The sequence below is a fragment of the Saimiri boliviensis genome, chromosome X, assembly GCF_048565385.1.
Source record: "Saimiri boliviensis isolate mSaiBol1 chromosome X, mSaiBol1.pri, whole genome shotgun sequence".
Classification (NCBI taxonomy): Eukaryota; Metazoa; Chordata; class Mammalia; order Primates; family Cebidae; genus Saimiri; species Saimiri boliviensis.
In genome coordinates this window covers 10,576,823-10,595,967 of record NC_133470.1, presented here as the reverse complement: position 1 = coordinate 10,595,967, position 19,145 = coordinate 10,576,823, and the positions used below count along the sequence as shown (strand labels likewise).

At 41.0% G+C, this 19,145-nt stretch overlaps 1 protein-coding gene across 6 annotated transcripts in view; it reads left to right on the top strand.

Moving 5' to 3' along the window:
* Positions 1–19,145, top strand: part of GPM6B (glycoprotein M6B) — a 166,947-nt gene that overhangs the window by 108,536 nt on the left and 39,266 nt on the right. The window contains exon 1 of one of the 6 annotated variants that reach the window (XM_003920325.3): positions 11,215–11,698. The exons of 2 other annotated variants lie outside the window; for them this stretch is intronic. In XM_003920325.3, coding sequence (XP_003920374.1) covers positions 11,638–11,698 — 61 coding nt within the window. In that variant the 5' untranslated portion in view covers positions 11,215–11,637. Of the gene's footprint in view, positions 1–11,214; positions 11,699–19,145 lie in introns of those variants that run through there. 3 more of the 6 variants (XM_003920324.3, XM_010336498.2, XM_003920323.3) reach the window with 3 other exon arrangements.

Below are 19,145 nucleotides of genomic sequence, written 5' to 3'. Positions count from 1 at the left end.
GGGTCTGGTTCCCCAGGAGGTATGTGGGCATCTTTCCTGGCAGCCCAAGAGATAGAAACTCATTAATCCACACATGGACTCTATTTCAGGGAAAGATGATGTCAACTCCTGCATGTTGAGGGCAGGGCGGGGCTGAAATTGCATCAAGGCGTGAAGGTTTCCCTGAGCCACCCTGAGTTATCAGAAGGGTTCTTAAAGAGGTCACCGTCATTTTTATCACTATTCCTGCTGTGCTTGTCTGATAATTTTCCAACTTCTCTTGTGAGAATTTTTATAGCCCAAGTGTCCTTTGATTTAACCGTGAATTTGGTAATGTCTGTCTTCCTTTAGCAAAGCAGGCTGAACGTGTTGAGGTCCGCCTGCCTTGGGAAGCCTTCTGTGGTGGCGCAGTATTGAAGGTTAGGCCTGGTTCAAGTTAGTGCAAGCCTTTGTCTCTAACGTTGGTGGGAGGAAGGTCAAAGCAGATGAGTGTCCTTTCAGTACAGGGAACTGCCATTTAGGGAGGCTTGCATTTATAACTGAGACACTGTGGGGTGAGTTAGAGAGAACACTAAGAAGGGGGAAATGGGCTGGGCGTGGTCACACCTGTAATGCCAGCTATTTTGGAGGCTGAGGCAGACAGATGGCTTGAGCCCAGGAGTTTGAGGCTGCAGTGAGCCATGATCGTTCCACTGCACCCCAGCCTGGGCAATAAAGTGAGACCTGTATTCTAAAAGGAAAAAAAAAAAAACAAGAAATGGGTAGAGTTCACCAAGGAGGCTTTCTAAAGGAGATGGACTTTGGCACGTGCCATTCAGGAAGGAACTTGGAGCTGGGGAGATGGGGAGACAGTGCGATAGGGGTTTTGGCAGCTGATATAAGGCGAATCTTCAACAGAGTACCTCAGGTTTCCCCAGCTTTGTGGTTGAGTTGCGGACTCTTTGGGTGAGAGAATACCCCAGGCCCGGGGTGGTTTCTGCTGAACTGAGGAGGAACTGCTCCAGAAACATGACTGGGATCCCAGTAATGGTAGTTAAACAGCTAACAAAGAGGAGTCTGGAAGGCTGGCCCTTGTTCCCGTTGGCTGGAACATGCTGGGTAGATGAGTTAATTGGGGGCCCTCACAGGGAGTGCTCATTGTGCTATTCTTAATGAGAGAATCCAAGCGCCCCATGGGATGTAATAATTAGGAAGTGTGTTGTCAGTAGATCAGCTGTCTTTCTCCCAATGTATGCCTTGTATACACAGGAAGAAATAGAAACTTTCCTTTTTTTTTTTTTTTTTAACAACAGGGTCTCACTCTGTCACCCAGGATGGAGTGCAGCAGTGTGTTCATAGCTCACTGCAACCTCCAACTCCTGAGCTCATGCAATCATCCCATGTCAGCCTTCTGAGCAACTGGGACTATAGGTCTGCCCCACTATACCTGGCTATTTTATTTATTTATTTAAATATAGACATGGTCTTGCTATGTTGCCCAGGCTGGTCTCGAACTCCTAGGTTCAAGCAATCCTTCTGCCTTGACCTCCCAAAGTGCTGAGATTATAGACATGAGCCACATTGCACCCAGCCAGAAACTTTCTTAATCAAAACCAGTTTAAAAACCCATCATTTGGTCCTATTTCTCATTTTGGCTTTGTTTCTTCAGTGTGGCTCTGTCATGTTGGGGCCCATTCCCCTCAGGGTGGTGAGATGTAAGGTAAGGGTGTTTCTTGTCTCCTTCACTCTACCGCTCTAGGGTCCCCTGGAAACTCAGCCCCACTCAGGTCCCCAGGCAGTCCAGACTCAGGGCAATCCACCTACCTTACTAAGACCAAGACCATCACGCCTCCCATTTTGTCACCCATAAAACAGAGCTGATGTTTTCTCCTTCTTAGGGCTGTGGGGTGAACTAAATCAAGACACAAATGTATCCTTCTTAATGCTGGACAGGTTGCTCTTTTAACCTCTCCATCCCTACCTCCTTTTCTAAGATGAAATTCCTTAAATCTTAGAGTTGAATGATTTTTCCTTTTCCCTCTATTTCCTCCTCCTCACTTCCAGTTCAGAAGGAGAAGCATCCCATCCTGCCACCCACAGCTGGCTCTCTTCGTCTCCTGTGATCTCCATTCATCATCTGTCCATCTTTGCTAGTATCTTCTGAAACCTCTCTTTCAGTGTCCGTCACTGCCTTTTCAGCATAAGACATGTTTGGGACTCTCTTCCTGTCTGTGTTTTTCTTTAAGCTGCCTGCATACTTCTCTGGCCTTCCCTTCACTACAAAATTTCTTTAGAAAGTGGGCTGTCCCTGCATCCTCTTATTCACTTCCCAGCCCTTCTATAGCCCCTCTATAAACTGGTTTCCATTCCACGCTTTGCACTGATGCTGGCAAGGACATCGGAATTTTCCATTTCAGTGGCCTTTGCCAAGTTCTCGCCTTCTGGTTGCCTTGACTGTGAAGACACCCCCTCCTTCTTAAAATTCCCTCCTCCTCTGTGACAGGGCCCTGTCCTGGATCTTTGCCAACATCTTCTGCATCCTTTGAGGGTGGTTCTCCCACTAGAGATCCCCTGAATTAGGAGGCACCTGAAAGGTTTTTCTCCTCTGTACCTTCTGCCTTACCATCCCACCCACTTCTGTGATGATAATAGGTTCCTCTGTGCTGATGATAACGCCCAAGTCTTCATTTCCAAACTCTGCTCAGGCTGAGCAGATGCACAGACAACACCCACATGGCTTCCAAACTTGATAGTCCTTCTCACTCTCCTTATCTGGTGTGGGTAGAATTGTGTCCCCCACCCCCCTCAAAAAATATGTTGAAGTCCTAACTCCTGCCTACGAATGTGGCCTTATTTGGAAGTAGGGTCTTTGTAGACATAATCAAGTTAAGATGAGGCCATGCTCAATGAGGGTAGGCCGCAGTCCAGTATGACTTCTGTTCTTATCAGAAGCACACACAGACACAGACACACAAAACACCACGTGATGATGGAAGCAGAGATGGGAGTGGTGCATCTACAAGCCAAGGACTGTCGGGCATTGCAGGCTATCACAGCAGCTGGAAGAAAGATCTTCCCCTAGAGCATTCAGAGAAAATGTGGCCCCACCTTGACTTTGGACTTCTCACCTCCAGAACTGTGAGAGAATAATTTCTGTTGTTAAAAGTCACTCGCTTTGTGGTACTTTGTTCTGGCAGCCCCAGAAAACCAATACATCACCTGGTGTCTCTAGTTCCCCATAGGATTCACTATCCTTTTAGGAATCCAAGCTGAAAGTCTCAGAATCATCCCTGAATCTCTCCCTCTTGCCTTAATACCCAGTATTTCATTTCTGCCTCAGCTGAGTGTGCAGTCCCCACCTCTTCCCTAAACTAGTATGGTTGCCCTGACTCTGCCCTCTTTGGTCTCCTATCTATCCATTCATCTGCCCTCTGGATAATTTTCCTGAAACAGCTCTGATTGCATCACCATCATCGTAGTACACATTGTCTGTTTCCCTCCCGCCTCCAGCAGTTGGCTGCATATTGGAATTAACCTGGGGAGATTTGAAAGCTCTCATGCCCACCACACAATCCCATCTGACAAATCAGAATCTCTGGGGGTGATGCCCCAGCATCAGTATTTTTTGAACTTCCCCTGTGATTCCAGTGCACAGCCAGGCCTGAGAACCATTTGCTGATAGAATATCACAATAGCCTGAGGAAGCCTAGGGAAGAAAAGATAGATCTAAGGCAATGGTTCTCAACTGGGGGTGATTTTACTCTCCAGGAGACACTTGGCAGTGTTTAGAAACATTTTAGGTCATCAGAACTGTGGTGGTGCTCCTGGCATCTAGTGAGTAGAGGCCAGGGATGCTGTTACACATCCACAGTGCCCAGGACAGCCTCACAATAAAGAATGATCCAGCCTTAAATGTCACTAGTGCCGAGGTGGAGAAATCCTGATTTAAGAGTGAGGAGAGGAGCAGCAATGCTGACCTTGAGTTTGGGACAGACAGATACAGTAGACACCAGTGCTGAGATGGCACATGCCACCTCACACTGAAGTACTACCTATGCTGTGCCCATTCAGCAGGCCGGTATGTTGAAACTTTTTGTGCCACACTAGTTTCCATCACAGGAAGCCTCAGCCTGCTGGTGCCAAACTTATTCTCTTGCCTTCCTTTTGAAAATGAGGTTCATCGGAGGCCAGGTGTGTTGGCTCACGCCTGTAATCCCAGCACTTTGGGAGGCTGAGGTGGGCAGATCACTTGAGGTCAGCAGTTGGCCAACATGGCAAAACCCCTTCTCTACTAAAAATACAAAAGCTGAGCATGGCGGCACACGCCTGTAGTCCCAGCTACTCCGGAGGCTGAGGCAGGATAGTCACTTGAACCTGGCAGGCAAAGGCTGCAGTGAGCCAAGATGGTGCCACTGCACTCCAGCCTGGGCGACAGACTGAGACTCCGTCTCAAAAAAAAAAAAAAAAAAAAAAAAAAAAGAGGTTCAGTAGAATGTTTTTGTCAGGAGCGAAAGGTTTATTACACCTCAAACTGGCTTTTGCCAAATGGAACAATCACTGTTTTGGTGGTTCCTGAGGCTTCTAATGAGGACACTGACAGTCGTTAAATAAACAAGTGATTAGTTGAGAAGAGATTGGCTAAGAGAGGTTCCATATATGCTCATCTTCATCGATGTTGGCCAGTTTCACAATAGTGACCTGCCTAGGCTTTGCCGCTACCATTAAAGAGAAACAATAGCAATGATGGCTTGTAGTTCATAGAGCTTTACCATTTATAAGCATTTTCCTATATACCAACCAGTTTGATTTGTTTTTTCAACTCTTAGCTTTATGCAATGTCATTTCCTATACAGGAAAGTATAGCATATATACAAGAGGTACTTAGAAAATACGTGAAGAAAAAATTAAAAAGAGTAAGGGATCGGCTGGGCGTGGTGGCTCATGCCTGTAATCGCAGCACTTTGGGAGGCCGAGGCAGGCAGGTCACAAGGTCAGAACATCGAGACCATCCTGGCCAACATGGTGAAACCCCATCTCTACTAAAAATACAAAAAAATTAGCTGGGCGTGGTGGTGCACACCTGCAGTCCCAGCTACTCTGGAGGCTGAGGCAGGAGAATTGCTTGAACCCAGGAGGCAGAGATTGCTGTGAGCCGAGATCATGCCACTGCACTGCAGACTGGGTGACAGTGCAAGACTCCATCTCAAAAAAATAGAGTAAGAGATCAAAAGATACATATTTTTTAAACCCACATTGGATGAAAAATAAGAAATTTAATTCTGGTAGTGGAAGACAAAGTCTTTACCAAATTGATAAAGCTTTGGGAAAGTCTGATATGGAAAGGACCCAACAAATCTAGACAATCCACATTCTAAATTCCTGGCTCCGTGCTATGTGTCCAGTCTCTGTGTTTTTAAATGTATCCAGCATTTCTAACAGCACAGAATTATTAATATGTTGAATATTATTGGTACTTTATATAAAAAGTATCTTTTCTGTTTGAATTGTACTATTTAAGAATTATTGCTGTATTTATCATTCTGTTTTCTCTAAGTAGAGAGGAGGCCCACATATTTGCTACCAGAACACATCTTTGATTTTGTCATGGGGAGCAATGTGAAAATAGGAGTCACAAGGTCAGGTGCAGTGGCTTACATCTGTAATCCCAGCACTTTGGGAGACCAAGGTGGGTGGATCACCTGAGGTCAGGAGTTCGAGACCAGCCTGGCCAACATGGTGAAACTCCACCTCTACTAAAAATACACACACAAAAAAACTTAGCTGGGCATGGTGGCGCATGCCTGTAGTCCCAGCTACTTGGGAGGCTGCAGCAGGAGAATTGCTTGAACCTGGGAGAAGGAGGTTGCAGTGAGCTGAGACTGTGCCACTGCACTCCAGCCTGGGTGACAATGCAAGACTCTGTCTCAAAAAAAAAAAAAAAAAAAAAGGCCGGGCGCGGTGGCTCAAGCCTGTAATCCCAGCACTTTGGGAGGCCAAGGCGGGTGGATCACGGGGTCAAGAGATCGAGACCATCCTGGTCAACATGGTGAAACCCCGTCTCTACTAAAAATACAAAACATTAGCTGGGCATGGTGGCACGTGCCTGTAATCCCAGCTACTCAGGAGGCTGAGGCAGGAGAATTGCCTGAACCCAGGAGGCGGAGGTTGCAGTGAGCCGAGATCGCGCCATTGCACTCCAGCCTGGGTAACAAGAGTGAAACTCCGTCTCAAAAAAAAAAAGAAAAAGAAAAAAGAAAATAGGAGACACTTAACACACACTTATTTTAAGCAGAATTTATTTAAAATTAAAAATGCTGTGTAATGGGGCTTGAAGAGAAAAAAATATTTGTTCAAGCAAGTGTGAGCTTGTTCTGGGTATTGATTTCCTTTGAGGGGCAATGAGGAAGGATTACACCAGGGTGTGTTTCATGTTGCATAAATGTTCCATAAAACACCAAAATTGCAGAGGAATTAATAGTTAGAAAGAATGTGGCAGCATCCTTCCTTGGTGACTCCACACTGAGGAGTCCTTTAGAAGCCAAAAGGAACCTAAAATACAATCCTAGAAAATTGGAAGAAGTAGGCATTTGACAAAATATTTGCTAACTATGTGACTAGGGTAAGGATATATCTGTAGATCATTATGCAACTTGATGAATTCTCGGTCACTTGAACAGTCATAGTCATATTAGCATAGAATAGTGATTTGATTTCTTGCATATAATAGGTGCTTAATGAATCTTGAATGAAGAATGAATGAACAAACAAATCAAAGAATCAACCAGTCAGCTGACTAGGATGATGTCCATAGAGATCTACATGGGATTCCCTCACCTTGGTCTTGTGTTCAACATTTCTTTTTTTTTTTTTTTTTTTTTTTTTTTGAGACGGAGTTTCGCTCTTGTTACCCAGGCTGGAGTGCAATGGCACGATCTCGGCTCACCGCAACCTCCGCTTCCTGGATTCAAGCAATTCTCCTGCCTCAGCCTCCTGAGTAGCTGGGATTACAGGCACGTGCCACCATGCCCAGCTAATGTTTTGTATTTTTAGTAGAGACGGGGTTTCACCATGTTGACCAGGACGGTCTCGATCTTTCGACCTCGTGATCCACCTGCCTCAGCCTCCCAAAGTGCTGGGATTACAGGCTTGAGCCACCGCGCCCGGCGTGTTCAACATTTCTATCAAGGATGACTCTAAGACACATAAAGCATATTTATTATGCTTGAAAACAGAACAAATCTGGGAAGATGATTAATGTAATAGATTACAGAAGAAAAATTCAGTATGATTTTGCCAGGTTAAAAATAGGGCCAAGATGTATAGGCATCAGCCAAAGTCCTAGGTATGAGTTTAATATGTCAACTGGAGTATGGGAGCCTCCTATTTTGAGGGTGATTGTGAAAGAGACTGGGAAGTGTTGTATGGTTCCCAGTCATTCAACCTTCTCACAGAAGTTCCAGAGGCTATTTGGTAGTAAAAGCTCCTTTCTGCTTGTCAGTCCTCATCCTTTTTGCTCCTTTTATGGTATTTGACACTATTTTACACTGTTAACTTTATGCCCTTCACAGAACCTTTCTCTAATTTCATGATTCCACTTTGGTCTTATTTCCCTCGTTTTCTGATTTGTCGTTCTTAGTTTCTTTTACCCTCTCTTTAAAATTTTTCCTTTACCTTTATGTTTAAAAGGTAGTGTACCCTAAGCTGTGATCTTGGTATACTTAAAACCTGTATCTCTCTCTGGTTGTTTGTTTAACATTCACTTAAAATATATTTTGTTGAGGACCCACTGTGTGCCCAGAAGTGTTCCAAGAGTTGGTAATACAGCAGAGAATAAGACAGATAAAAATTTCTGCCTTTCAGAAGCCTGTATTCTAGGAGGATGGGAAGTAATGAACGAGTAAATGAATAACAGTGTTGAGTTGTGGTTAAAGCTATGATGAAACTCAAATGCAGGTTAAGGGGACCAGGAATGTCAGGGCTGCTACTTTAGACAAGAGAGGTGGGGAGAGTCCCCTGAGAAGATGGCACTTGAGCAGAACTGGACTTCCTGTTCTCCCAAGGCTGCCTCTACAATGAAAACTCCCAGATGCTGGTCTCTGGCCAGCTCCTGTCTTCTGGAGCCATATTCCTGAATGCCTCTTGGACAGCCCCTGCAGGATGTCATAAGAGCACTCTCAACCACTCTTGCTATTTTCCCCTACCAAACTTCTTCCTTCTCTTTGGTTCCCCATATTGGTTCCCAGGATGACCGTCTCCTCACTCACCCAAGGTAGAAACTCTAGCCTTCCCTTGAAATCCTCCTCCACCCCTACTCATACAGATCCAATCCAATGGCATCTGGGTCCTCACTTCCTCCCTGTGCCATAGTTCAGATCCACACTGTCTCTTGCTTGTACTGTTTCAGGAGACTCCTGACTAGTTTGCCAGCCTCTAGTCTCATCCTACCCTACCCATCCTGTCTTCCACATTACTAATAGAATGACCTTTGTAAAGCATGGATCAGCTCTGCTCTCAAGCCTTCTATCTCTACCTACTGCCTCCAGAGCTAGCAAGGTGTTCAACCTACCTGGTTCCCAACCTACTGGTTCAGCCATCTCCCATCAGTTCTTCTGTCAGAACAATCACTTCCTGACCTTTTGACAGTACCCTCTTTTCCCCCTCATATCCCCTTCAATTTTTTCCTAGAACTCTTTCCCTTCCTCTTCCCTACCTTTCCCTTCCCTACCCTACCCAGCAGGTTTCTAAGCATTACTGCAATAGCCAACTCAACTCTGCAAAGCTTTTCTTCAAATTATCTTCCCCTCCACCCATTTTCTTTGTTGTGATACCATAGTGCTTGTAGCAGGCAGGAGAACCCTGTTTTAGAAGAGTTTTCTGTGTCCCATTAGCCTGTGAGTTACCGAGAGACAGGCACTGTCACTTGTTCATGTCTGTGCTGCTTGTAGATGTTGGTTATTTCATATATGTTTACTGAGCTGGCTGCAATTCCACAGAAGACTTACACGTAAGTCAAACCATGTGAAACTGCTGTTCTTAGTCAATATCAGCAATTTCATACGTTCAATCTAATACATCTGTTTTGTTCAGTATTTCTGTTCTCCTGTTTTGGCTTTCAGAGGTGTTCTTACCTTTAACCAGACTCCCTTAGAGCATGGGTTGCAAAGATATATTTTCAGCTCTGGAACACATTTTCCATCCTACTCAATCTACTTATAGAACTTTCCTGGCCAGAAATGGATGCATGTCTCAGAAATGTTATAAAAAATATTCTTTTCTCTCTTCCTCTTGACAATTTTTGTTGTTCAAATGGTTTGTCATAAACAGTGAGAATTTGAGGCTGTTATAAAGTGATATAATGGTAATTTCTAGAATTGTAATATATTATAATCCTAGTGAAAAGAAAATGAAGTTGTGAATAAAACAAAAGTGATGAATTGTTCATTTATATATAATTTTTCAGAGGGAAAGTAGATGCAGGTGTAACTGGAGGATGTGTAAATGTTTTGTCTAATGGTTTTGATCTCTATGATATAGAACTAGAGTTGTTCTTAAATTAAGACTGTCTCTCATATTCTGCCTTTTCACCGGTATCACTATTAAAAAATTCTTAAGCAACAGCCAGAAAATTGTTAGTCTCTCTGGGTTCTATAATCAGATGACTTTGTTGGACACTTAAAAACCAGTAGCATAGCTAATCACAGTATCTTCTTTTGTGCTGAATTGAATTTTATTTTGATCTTAATTCCCCTTCAAACTGCCGGGAGAATGAGCCTGTTACAAACCAACACTTGCCACCTTTCTATTTGAATGGACCTAAGTAGTCTTTGCAAAAAATGTCAAAGACTGTCCTATCAGGACACACCATAGGGTTTTCCTATGGAAATAATTGTATCACAAATGAATCTTTTTTCTAAAGTCTGTGGTTTTAGGCTGTCATACTTCTCAGTCTTCTGACCAGGAGACAATAAAATTGTCTGGGGCCTTAATTTGAGAGAATACATATTTGATTGTGGGCGTGGTCTTCTAAGACAATGGGTAGAGGGAAAAAGCAAGATGTAAAATTAAATGTTGAAACAAGCTAAACTGGTTTTGAAAATCTTCTCAAGGGTAACACATCTAGAAGTATTAAATGTAAGAAGGTTTGAAGGATTGTCTATAACCAAGGTGTTAAAAGATCAGGTTGTTAGAGGATTTTTACCCGGTACCTTATCCTTTTTGTTTTAAGGAGTTGAGTAAGAAACCATCAAAACTTAGGAGAATGTTTTTAGGAGAGGGTGGTCTCTAACTTGTCTTTATGTTTGCTTCCAAGATAAGTGTTAAGCCCAACCAACTAGTGGACTGTTCATGATTTGGGAATCCTGTTAATGGTCATCCCTGTATTTGACTTGAGTCTCTCTAATTTTTTATAGGGACAGTGAAGGTCAGTTGGTCAGCCAAATGCATAAAAAGTGGTGCAGAAATTAGTAATGCTTGGAAACATATGGCTCAAAATCATGATAAAGGCTTATAATATGATAGCATGGGTTGAGAATGTTGGCCTCATAGTATCTGGGTATGCAAGAAGGCAAGTCATTATTGGTATACTAACCTTTATGTTGACTATTTAGAGAGCTCTTAAAAGCACTTTCTTGATTTGGAGTGAGGAGTTCTAATGAGTAAAACTCCATTTAGAAATACCATATCCAATTAAAAAACTATTTTGATTTTCATTCCAAGAAACTACCATGAATGTCAGCTAGATATACTTGTGAACATGTTACACTTATTTTTAAATAAGGAAGAGTGCCTTTTTACAAATTAGGCTTGTGTTTCTCTTACTATCATATATATTAACTATAGACAAGGGAGTGTGTTCTAATACCAAATTGCTACACTGCCGTCGTTAAACCCATGTTTGAGTTTTCTTCCCTCTAATGTGTTTTTCTCCCCTCTTTAATTTATATTAAAAGCCATGTACCTATTGAAAAATTGTATGAAAGACAATTATTTAAGAAAGCAAATAGAGACTATGGGCGCATCCTTTAAACATGCTTTGCCAGGGTCGAGGGGTAAATGAAATAAACTGATACATCATAAAGGGGTCGCCACAGAAAAGAAACAGTCATGCCAATGCAAAGACATGCAGTCTCCTTAGAGACTACTTATATTGCTGTCGACCAACTCAGTGAGATGGTGGGAGGGGGCTCTTTTCTTTCTCCTTTATATCCCCTCCTCTGATGTCACAGATCTGTTTTTTCCTGGGAGAATTAATTAGCATTCATTGGGTGTACTTAGCTGGAAGAAACGAGGTGGGGAGAGAGAGTGAGATCAAGATTGAGATCTTAAGAAAGAGAGCAAGGAGGAAGAGCCCGGTGGGGAGCAGGTCCTTCCCCCGGGAGCCGCATTGAGACTGTAGGCACCACCGGGCGCCGAATGGCTGTTTTCTAACTGGGATCCTCGGTGACGTATGGCTGCCTGCCCCTTGGCAGCTGTCTTTATGGACCAGTAGGCAGAGCGAAATTGACGCTGACAAGACTTTTGCATCTTGGAAGGGACTGTAATCTACTGTAGTGAAGAACAGAGGCTCTCAATCAGACGGGTGTAAATAAGAGACGGAGGGGAGTCCAAAAGAAAAGGAAGAGGAGGAAAAACAAGTGTGTATTGGGGGGAACAGGGGCAAAAGCATTTTTGGTGGATGGTATGAAGCCAGCCATGGAAACTGCAGCCGAGGAAAATACTGAACAAAGCCAAGAGAGAAAAGGTACCCAGCGCTATGACAATAGCCTGTTTAAATCTTTTCACTGAGGGGTGCTTAAAAAGGGTTAGCCCGGTTTTGTCTCTCTTTTAAAATGGCTCTGAGACAATCCCTATGGCATGGTCTTGCTTTCAGGGTTGATTTTTTTTTTCCTGTAGGCTGATGTTAAATTAATAGAGCAGCCTTTCTTCAACCCGTTCCTGTTCCAAATCTTTCTACTAACGTGGTATTTCATAGAAGGATGTCTGTAGTTTGTCACCTTGGGCAGATGCATTGGGGAAACTGTCTTTTTTTAAATTAGCATAATTATAACTTAGGTCCTGTGTCCTGCATGTTACATTCCAGGAACATGGAATGTGTAGTTTTCTGCTAATGCCGAGGAGGAACTGGAGGGGCATGCATGTTAATTCTGCTTTGGTTCCGCTAATGCTGTAGTGATTTGGGCATTCTCTAATTGTCTTATTCTAATATGATTGCTCTTTCTTATATCAGGACCTGACTACGACATGTAATAATCATTTACAGTTGGAGCTTCAGAGAGGGGACATCAGCTCTGTCACCTAGTGCTGATGGAAAGGCGTGGTGGCGGGTGGGGGGGCATCTTCTACTAATTATGACTTGGAGACTGAGGGGAATAAAATTGATAAAGGTCTTATTTCTTAAAGGAAATCTTAGAATGTACCATGATTTTCATATACAGAATGGCTTTTTGGAGGAATAAGTGTTTTTGGAGTAAGAAAATGGCAGAAAGTAGAAACTAAAATCAATCTCTTTTTTCTAAATAATGACTGATTTCAAGTTTGATGTCCCATAGAATCAGCTCAGCCACTGTTAGCTAATGGATCTCACTGCATTGTAATTTATCTCGCTCACTCAAAGTCATAGACTGTCATAAACGGACAAAAACATATTCTATAACCGCAGTGGCTCTAATATAAAAAGCCATCATGCTAAGGTTATTTCTCACGGCCCTTGCATCCACTGACAGTCACCAAAGAGTAATTCTCCAGGACGGGGACACAACTTCACTTTATTTATAAAGATACAGGTTGAACCTTATGAAATTGCTGATAGTCAACCATTTTCAACCACAAAAAACAGCAATTACTTGTACTTCAGCTTCATAGTATGCTGGGGTAAATGCTGCTGGTTTTTATATAAAATTTCATCGGTACACAATAATATTTTATCCTAAACAGATCAATTTTACTTTTTAAATGAAGTTTTTTAGGTGTAGCAGAATACCCATAACATAAAATTTACCATTTTAAGTCTATAATTCAGTAGCGTTAAGTATGTAACACCATGATTTTAAAATCATTTGTTTGTTCAATCCTTATATGAAACCTACACCTCCCCACCAAAAACCCAGCCTGTATTTTCTTGTGTGTCTTAAAAAAAAAAATCATAAGTGACCAAATAGCTATAAGAGAAGCTCTTGGGAATATTTATCAAGCTGAGGAAGTGAGATCAAAGTTTAAAAATTCATTTCCATGATGACTAGAGACTAAGTTGATCGCATGTTGGGGGAGTATGATAATGTAATATAGCATTGGCCCAAGGAAGCCTATCACAGTTTATAGTCTTCCACAATTTTGTCCTAAAACAGATGATTTTACTTAGGGCATACTTTTAATTTTTATTAATGTGGTATTCAACCATGGCAGATAAAATTGTTTTGGTCTCTGCAAAAAAAATCCCTTTTTAAAAATTTCTCACCAAAAGGAAGCAAGGTCATATGACCAATATAAAATCATTACTACACAACTGTGTATCTTATCATCACTTAGTCTTATGGACTGCTGTTATTTTGTCAATTAAATCTTATTTAATAACATCTACAGGTTGCTACTAATCCCTGGTGACCTGTATATGAAAAGTCATTCGTTGTGATTTTAGAGACAAATTTAGAAGCAAAAGATGATTTCTGGAGGAACTTTAAAAATTACCTAAATGTATAAACACTAGCTACTTGTTAAATAATTCAAAAATATCGTACTACCAGAAGCTAGTGTGACATGTACGGTACATGCTCAAATAAGAATACAAGCCAGGGAATTTGTTTTTCCTGATCTGCCGCAAGAGGGGTTGTGATTGTTACGTGGCCCACCATAAATGTTGATCTGGAGGGTGGCTTATCTCATCTGCATTTAGATGAACAAAGTTAATATGCTGGCTATGCAAAGTCAAAGCCCACACAAAACGCTTTGTAGTTTCCCAGTTTGCTCACTCATCATCATTAAGGTACACATAGGATAAAATGATAGCCATAAATGTTTCTGCGTGCTTGTCAAACCGGTATTCCTTCAGATTTAATTTTAAGTTTATTAAAACATTCTTTCCATTGAAATTAACATTTTAAAATTTGACATAATTATTTATAGAATGCGTTATATAATTCTTGAGCTGTTGGATCTGTTTCTTTTAATGTTTTTTAAGCGTTTCAGCAAAGAATTTTATTCATTAAATTTAATCCTGTAAATTTTGTCACTTTATGCAGTCTTTTATGCACATACATATTTTTTTTCCTGTGTTTCTCCTTTCCCATCTGTTTTCAATGGTTGGTGATGGAGCGATGCTTCTCTCTCAGTTCGGGGTATTATTGCCCAGCAGTTAGTGCCCCATAGCTTGTGAATTAATATCTGTGGATAATTATCGCAGTGTCTATTAAGAATGTAAATTAAACTCAGCTTTATAAATTGACCTTGCTTTTCTAGTTGGGGTCTTTCCTGGGAGTTTCGGCAGAACAACGTAACCCAGCTATTGTGATTCACTAACTCCTACAAAGAGAGCTCTTTCTTTAAACTAAATCAGAATGACCTTGTTTCTACTTTAGACAAAATTAATCCATGTCCTTAAAAAAGGAAAGCATTTGTATTTTTTCAGTCTCATAGTTTTTATCACAGAATACTACCAGTTACCAAAATTCGTAAGAAGTATTTAGTAGAAATTTAGGGACTTTTAAGGAAAACGAGAGGATTTTCTTAGATGGATGTAAGAAATGCCAAATTATTACAAATGCCAGTTTTTAAATTAAAAGTATTAAAGTGTGAAGATTGAGTAAGCAGATTCACTGAAATGATATAACCAGAGGAAATGAATAAGACAGAATCAAAAGAAATGGATCATAGAACCCAATAACAAAAAGATGGAGAGTAGGTTTCCATTGATTTCAGTGGAGTATTACTTGATGTCATTTCATTTGCGAAAATAAATGCATCTGAAATTGCTGAGAGTACGTCATCACTGAGTAGAAAAACAATTGAATCATAACAACTTTGTATGCTCTATTATGGGGGAAAATCTATCTGTTATGAAAATTATTTTTATTATATGTAGGTAATTGAATTCTACTGAAACAATTGTAGTCAGGCTAGTTAACGTCCTATGAATCATTGCTGAAATAAATTACAGGCATCAAATTAAATTCATAACCACACAGGAAGAAAAATACAGTGAATGGGAAACAATGTGTAATTTAAATTAAAATAAATTATAGGATATAGTCAAAGTAAGAATTGAGATTATTGACTTGGTTAAAAAATTAACACATCCATTTTAATCTTTTTAATCAAATATATATAATTTCTTATGTGTGTTTTTTTTAATTTAGCAAAATGTATGCAGTTTTGGGTCTCCTTTTTTGTTTAGGAAGAAAAGGACTCCTTTAGAATGTTAAGACTTGTATGAAAAAACCCAAAGAGACACATTGTAGACGTTACACTATTCCTGATGATCTGCAAATTACTGCATTTTGAAATTTGTATTGACATTTTCTAACTTGGTTATATGAATATGGAACAGAGGAAGTTTTAGATGCAGTTATTATCTGTAAGAATTTGCCAAAGTGGACATCTGAAGAGATGGTGTCTGGGGAATAGGCTGTAGAGAAAAGTGGCTGGCCAGATGGTGTGGAACATATGTGGTAGGTATGATACAGCTTCCTTTGATTTTTTTTTAGAACATTTAAATGTGGAAAAGATCTCAATGAGCCATTTGCTACGTCTTCTAAGTTACCAATTCCATTAGGATTTTTTTCAAGACTTGGCCTTGCTATTTCATTAGAAAAAGAATTCTGGGCCATTTCTGGAAATTTAGATTTGCCTTCCCTAAAATTGAGTGTAAACCCTGAATTAAGATCATTATAATTTTCAAGATCATGTTTCTCTGTTATTTGGAAGTACAGGCTCAATTTAGACTAAACGATCTTAATAAAGTGACTTAGTCTTGATGTATCTGAGAATATGCAAAACCATCAGTGTCCCCATGACTTAAACTTTCTTTTACTGTGATTGATGGATTGGATTGTTACAAAAACGCTCTTGCTTTTTTCTCCTTTGGACCAAATGTACATACATAGGAGATAGTTGGCCAGGATTAGGGATGGCTATGGAATGGAGGAAGAATGTGACCACACTGACGTTTTAAGAGAGGGAGGTTACAATCCCAGTTGCACAAATGTGCTTTGCTGTTCGTTGATTTGTTCATTCATTTATTCATTTATGATGTTCTTCTTTGAAATGTCATTCTTCCTCTGTCCCTTCAGCTCACGTTACAGGAGTACAAGGGTGCTAAGTCATCTTAGGGACCATTAGGAGTAGTATAATCTTGGTTTTAATAATAATTTTGCTTATTGGTGGCAGATTAAATAGAGAAAATGCCATAGAATATTTTGATCCTTAGCCAGCTGAGTGATTATTTCTCACCAACCAGTGTATAAGAGAAAATATAATAATTTCCTATTTTATAGGCTGATTTTATTAATTGCATTAACTGCTTTATGTAGCCAAGCCTTACTATGCTATATTTAAAATAAAGGGTTAACACACTTTTTCCTTAAAGGTCAGATAGTAAATATTTTAGGTGCTGCAGACCACCTAATGTCTGTCATAAATGTTCAAATCTGCCATTGCACCATGAAAGCAGCCATAGATAGTATGTAAACAGATGGGTGCAACTGTGTTCCAATAAAACCTTATAAATAAAAACAGATGGCCATAACTTACCAGCCTTTACTATATTTACAGCACTGTGATGGCATTCTTTAATATTTTAAATAATAGCTGAAAATGAAGGATAACAAATGTGGCTTTGAAAGACCTTGCTCAGTGAATATGGTATTTCTTGGAAGCTCAGTGTTTGTCACTTAGTTGCTTCCAGTGAGAACCCTCTTTCCTAGGTGCTAAGAAGCATGCTAGTCTAAAGTTAATTTGTTCAGCCTTATCACTAAATTACATTAAATAAGTAAATAGGGAAAAATGAACAAGGCGTTGTTTTGCTTTCCTTTTTGCAGTTTCCCCTTGTTTCATGCCCACCTTTGGCAATGACCGCTCACAGCTGTGCCTGTCTTCATAAGCCTCCACTGGTCACCTCATCTCTATCTTCCACTCTCTTAGGGGGAACATTTTGCAGTCTTCTCTCTGTAGGGCATAAACCATTTTCCCATTTCTTGCCAGGTGCCTATTACTTCTTCCCTGGCGAGAAGCCTGCCATTTCTTGCCTTCAGAGAATGTGGCACCATCCATGTCTGAGAGAGAATCTCCCGAACAGTAAAGCAAAATCAAAATCTTTTTTTTTTTTTTCTTTTTGTCAATTGGACATTTTAAAAGACCTTTTGAGCCGAGGCATCCTCTTGGAATCCTGTGGCTGCCTTTTAGGTGCTGGGATCATGTCCTTGGGATTAAAATGTACACTGTGTTTTTTGAAAATTCGTAAGTAACTCTATATTTAATGCCTTTCTTTAAATTTGGCTCAAAAATATGGAAGTGGTTTTCTTTTCTTTTGTATCTAAAGATTTACTGTTGTAAAAAGGCCTCTCCAGAAGTAGAATACATCCATCGAGTTGCCTATCCCATCTGGTATCTTCTGGATCTATTCATTTATTTTAATGCTCAATTAAGGGTCTTAGGCATGGCTGCCATGTTTTTCTCAGAAAACACGTTAACATTGGGTAGTCCTTGGTTTTTCTTTGTCATTGCCTAACAGCCTGCTCTTGCTTGCCTGAATGTCTGGAGACTTTCCCAATCCATGCGAAGAGACGAGCACAGAGCATGGATGAATCTTCTGCACAGAGATCCTGAATTGCATGGCCTGGCTTGGTAAAAGTCAGCATGGCGGGGGATCTAAAGGTCCATTTCTGGGTCCACAGGGTCCCAGGGTGCTCTCTTCCTTTCAACCAAATATTCAGCCAACATTTATTGGGCACCTACTGTGTGCTGAGTATATAGATATGAATTTTTTTTTTAAGGAGGATGAAAGTTTCCAGATCAAAAGTGATAGAGCTACTTAGAATCCTCTTGCTTTGGGCTCTGTGTGGAGCGCTCACAGCCCCTTTACCAAGAGGAAATCAGATCACACCATGAAGTGCCTTGACCTTCTGGTTCTTTCTGTCAGCCCCACTAGGTTTTCTTGCCTTCAGAGAATGTGGCACCACCTATGCCTGAGAGAGAATCTCCCACACAGTAAAGCAAAAAATCTAAATCTTTTTTTTTTTTGAGACAGAGTCTTACCCTGTCATCCCGGCTGCAGTGCAGTGGCACGATCTCAGCTCACTACAACCTCTACCTCCCAGGTTCAAATGATTCTCCTGCTTCAGACTCCAGAGTAACTGGGGCTACAAGCATGTGCCTCTTTTTGTTTTTTGTTTTTTTTTTTGTTTTTTTGGGTTTTTTTTGAGACAGAGTTTCCTTTTTTTATTTTTATTTTTATTTTTTGCCCAGGCCTGGAGTGCAGTGACACGATCTCGACTCACTGCAACCTCCACCTCCTGGGTTCAAGAGATTCTTCTGCCTCAGCCTCCTAAGTAGCCGGGACTGCAGGTACATGCCACCACGCCCAGCTAATTTTTGTATTTTTAGTAGAGATGGGGTTTCATCATGTTAGCCATGCTGGTATCAAACTCCTTACCTCATGTGATTCTGCTTCTTTGGCCTTCCAAAGTGCTGGGATTACAGACATGAGCCACCACAACTGGCCAATTTTTTTTTGTATTTTTAGTAGAGACAGGGTTTCACCATGTTGGCCAGGCAGGTTTTGAACTCCTGACCTCAAATGATTTCCCTGCCTTGGCCTTCCAAAATACTAGGATTACAGGCATGAGCCACTGCACCCAGCCCACAAAAATCTCAATCTAAGGAAGGCTGAGATAACATCAGTAGCTTAGGACCTGGGCTGTTTCTTTAGGAGACACAGAAGCACAACTCAACTGCAAATGCACCTCAGAAAAACCCTTGTTGGGCTAACTGTTGCCTCAGGAAAAGAGTAGAAAATTGAAACACACACGGAGGTCACAGTAGGATATTTGGTGGTTTCCAAAGTGTGCCCTCTTGAGTGAAATTGCTAAGGCTCACATTCAGGCTTCTCTACCTCCTGGCTGCAAGATTTTGGGCAAGTGATCATTACCTTCTCCTTGCCCTCAGATTGTTCCCTTGTAAAGATGGAATATTAATAGTAC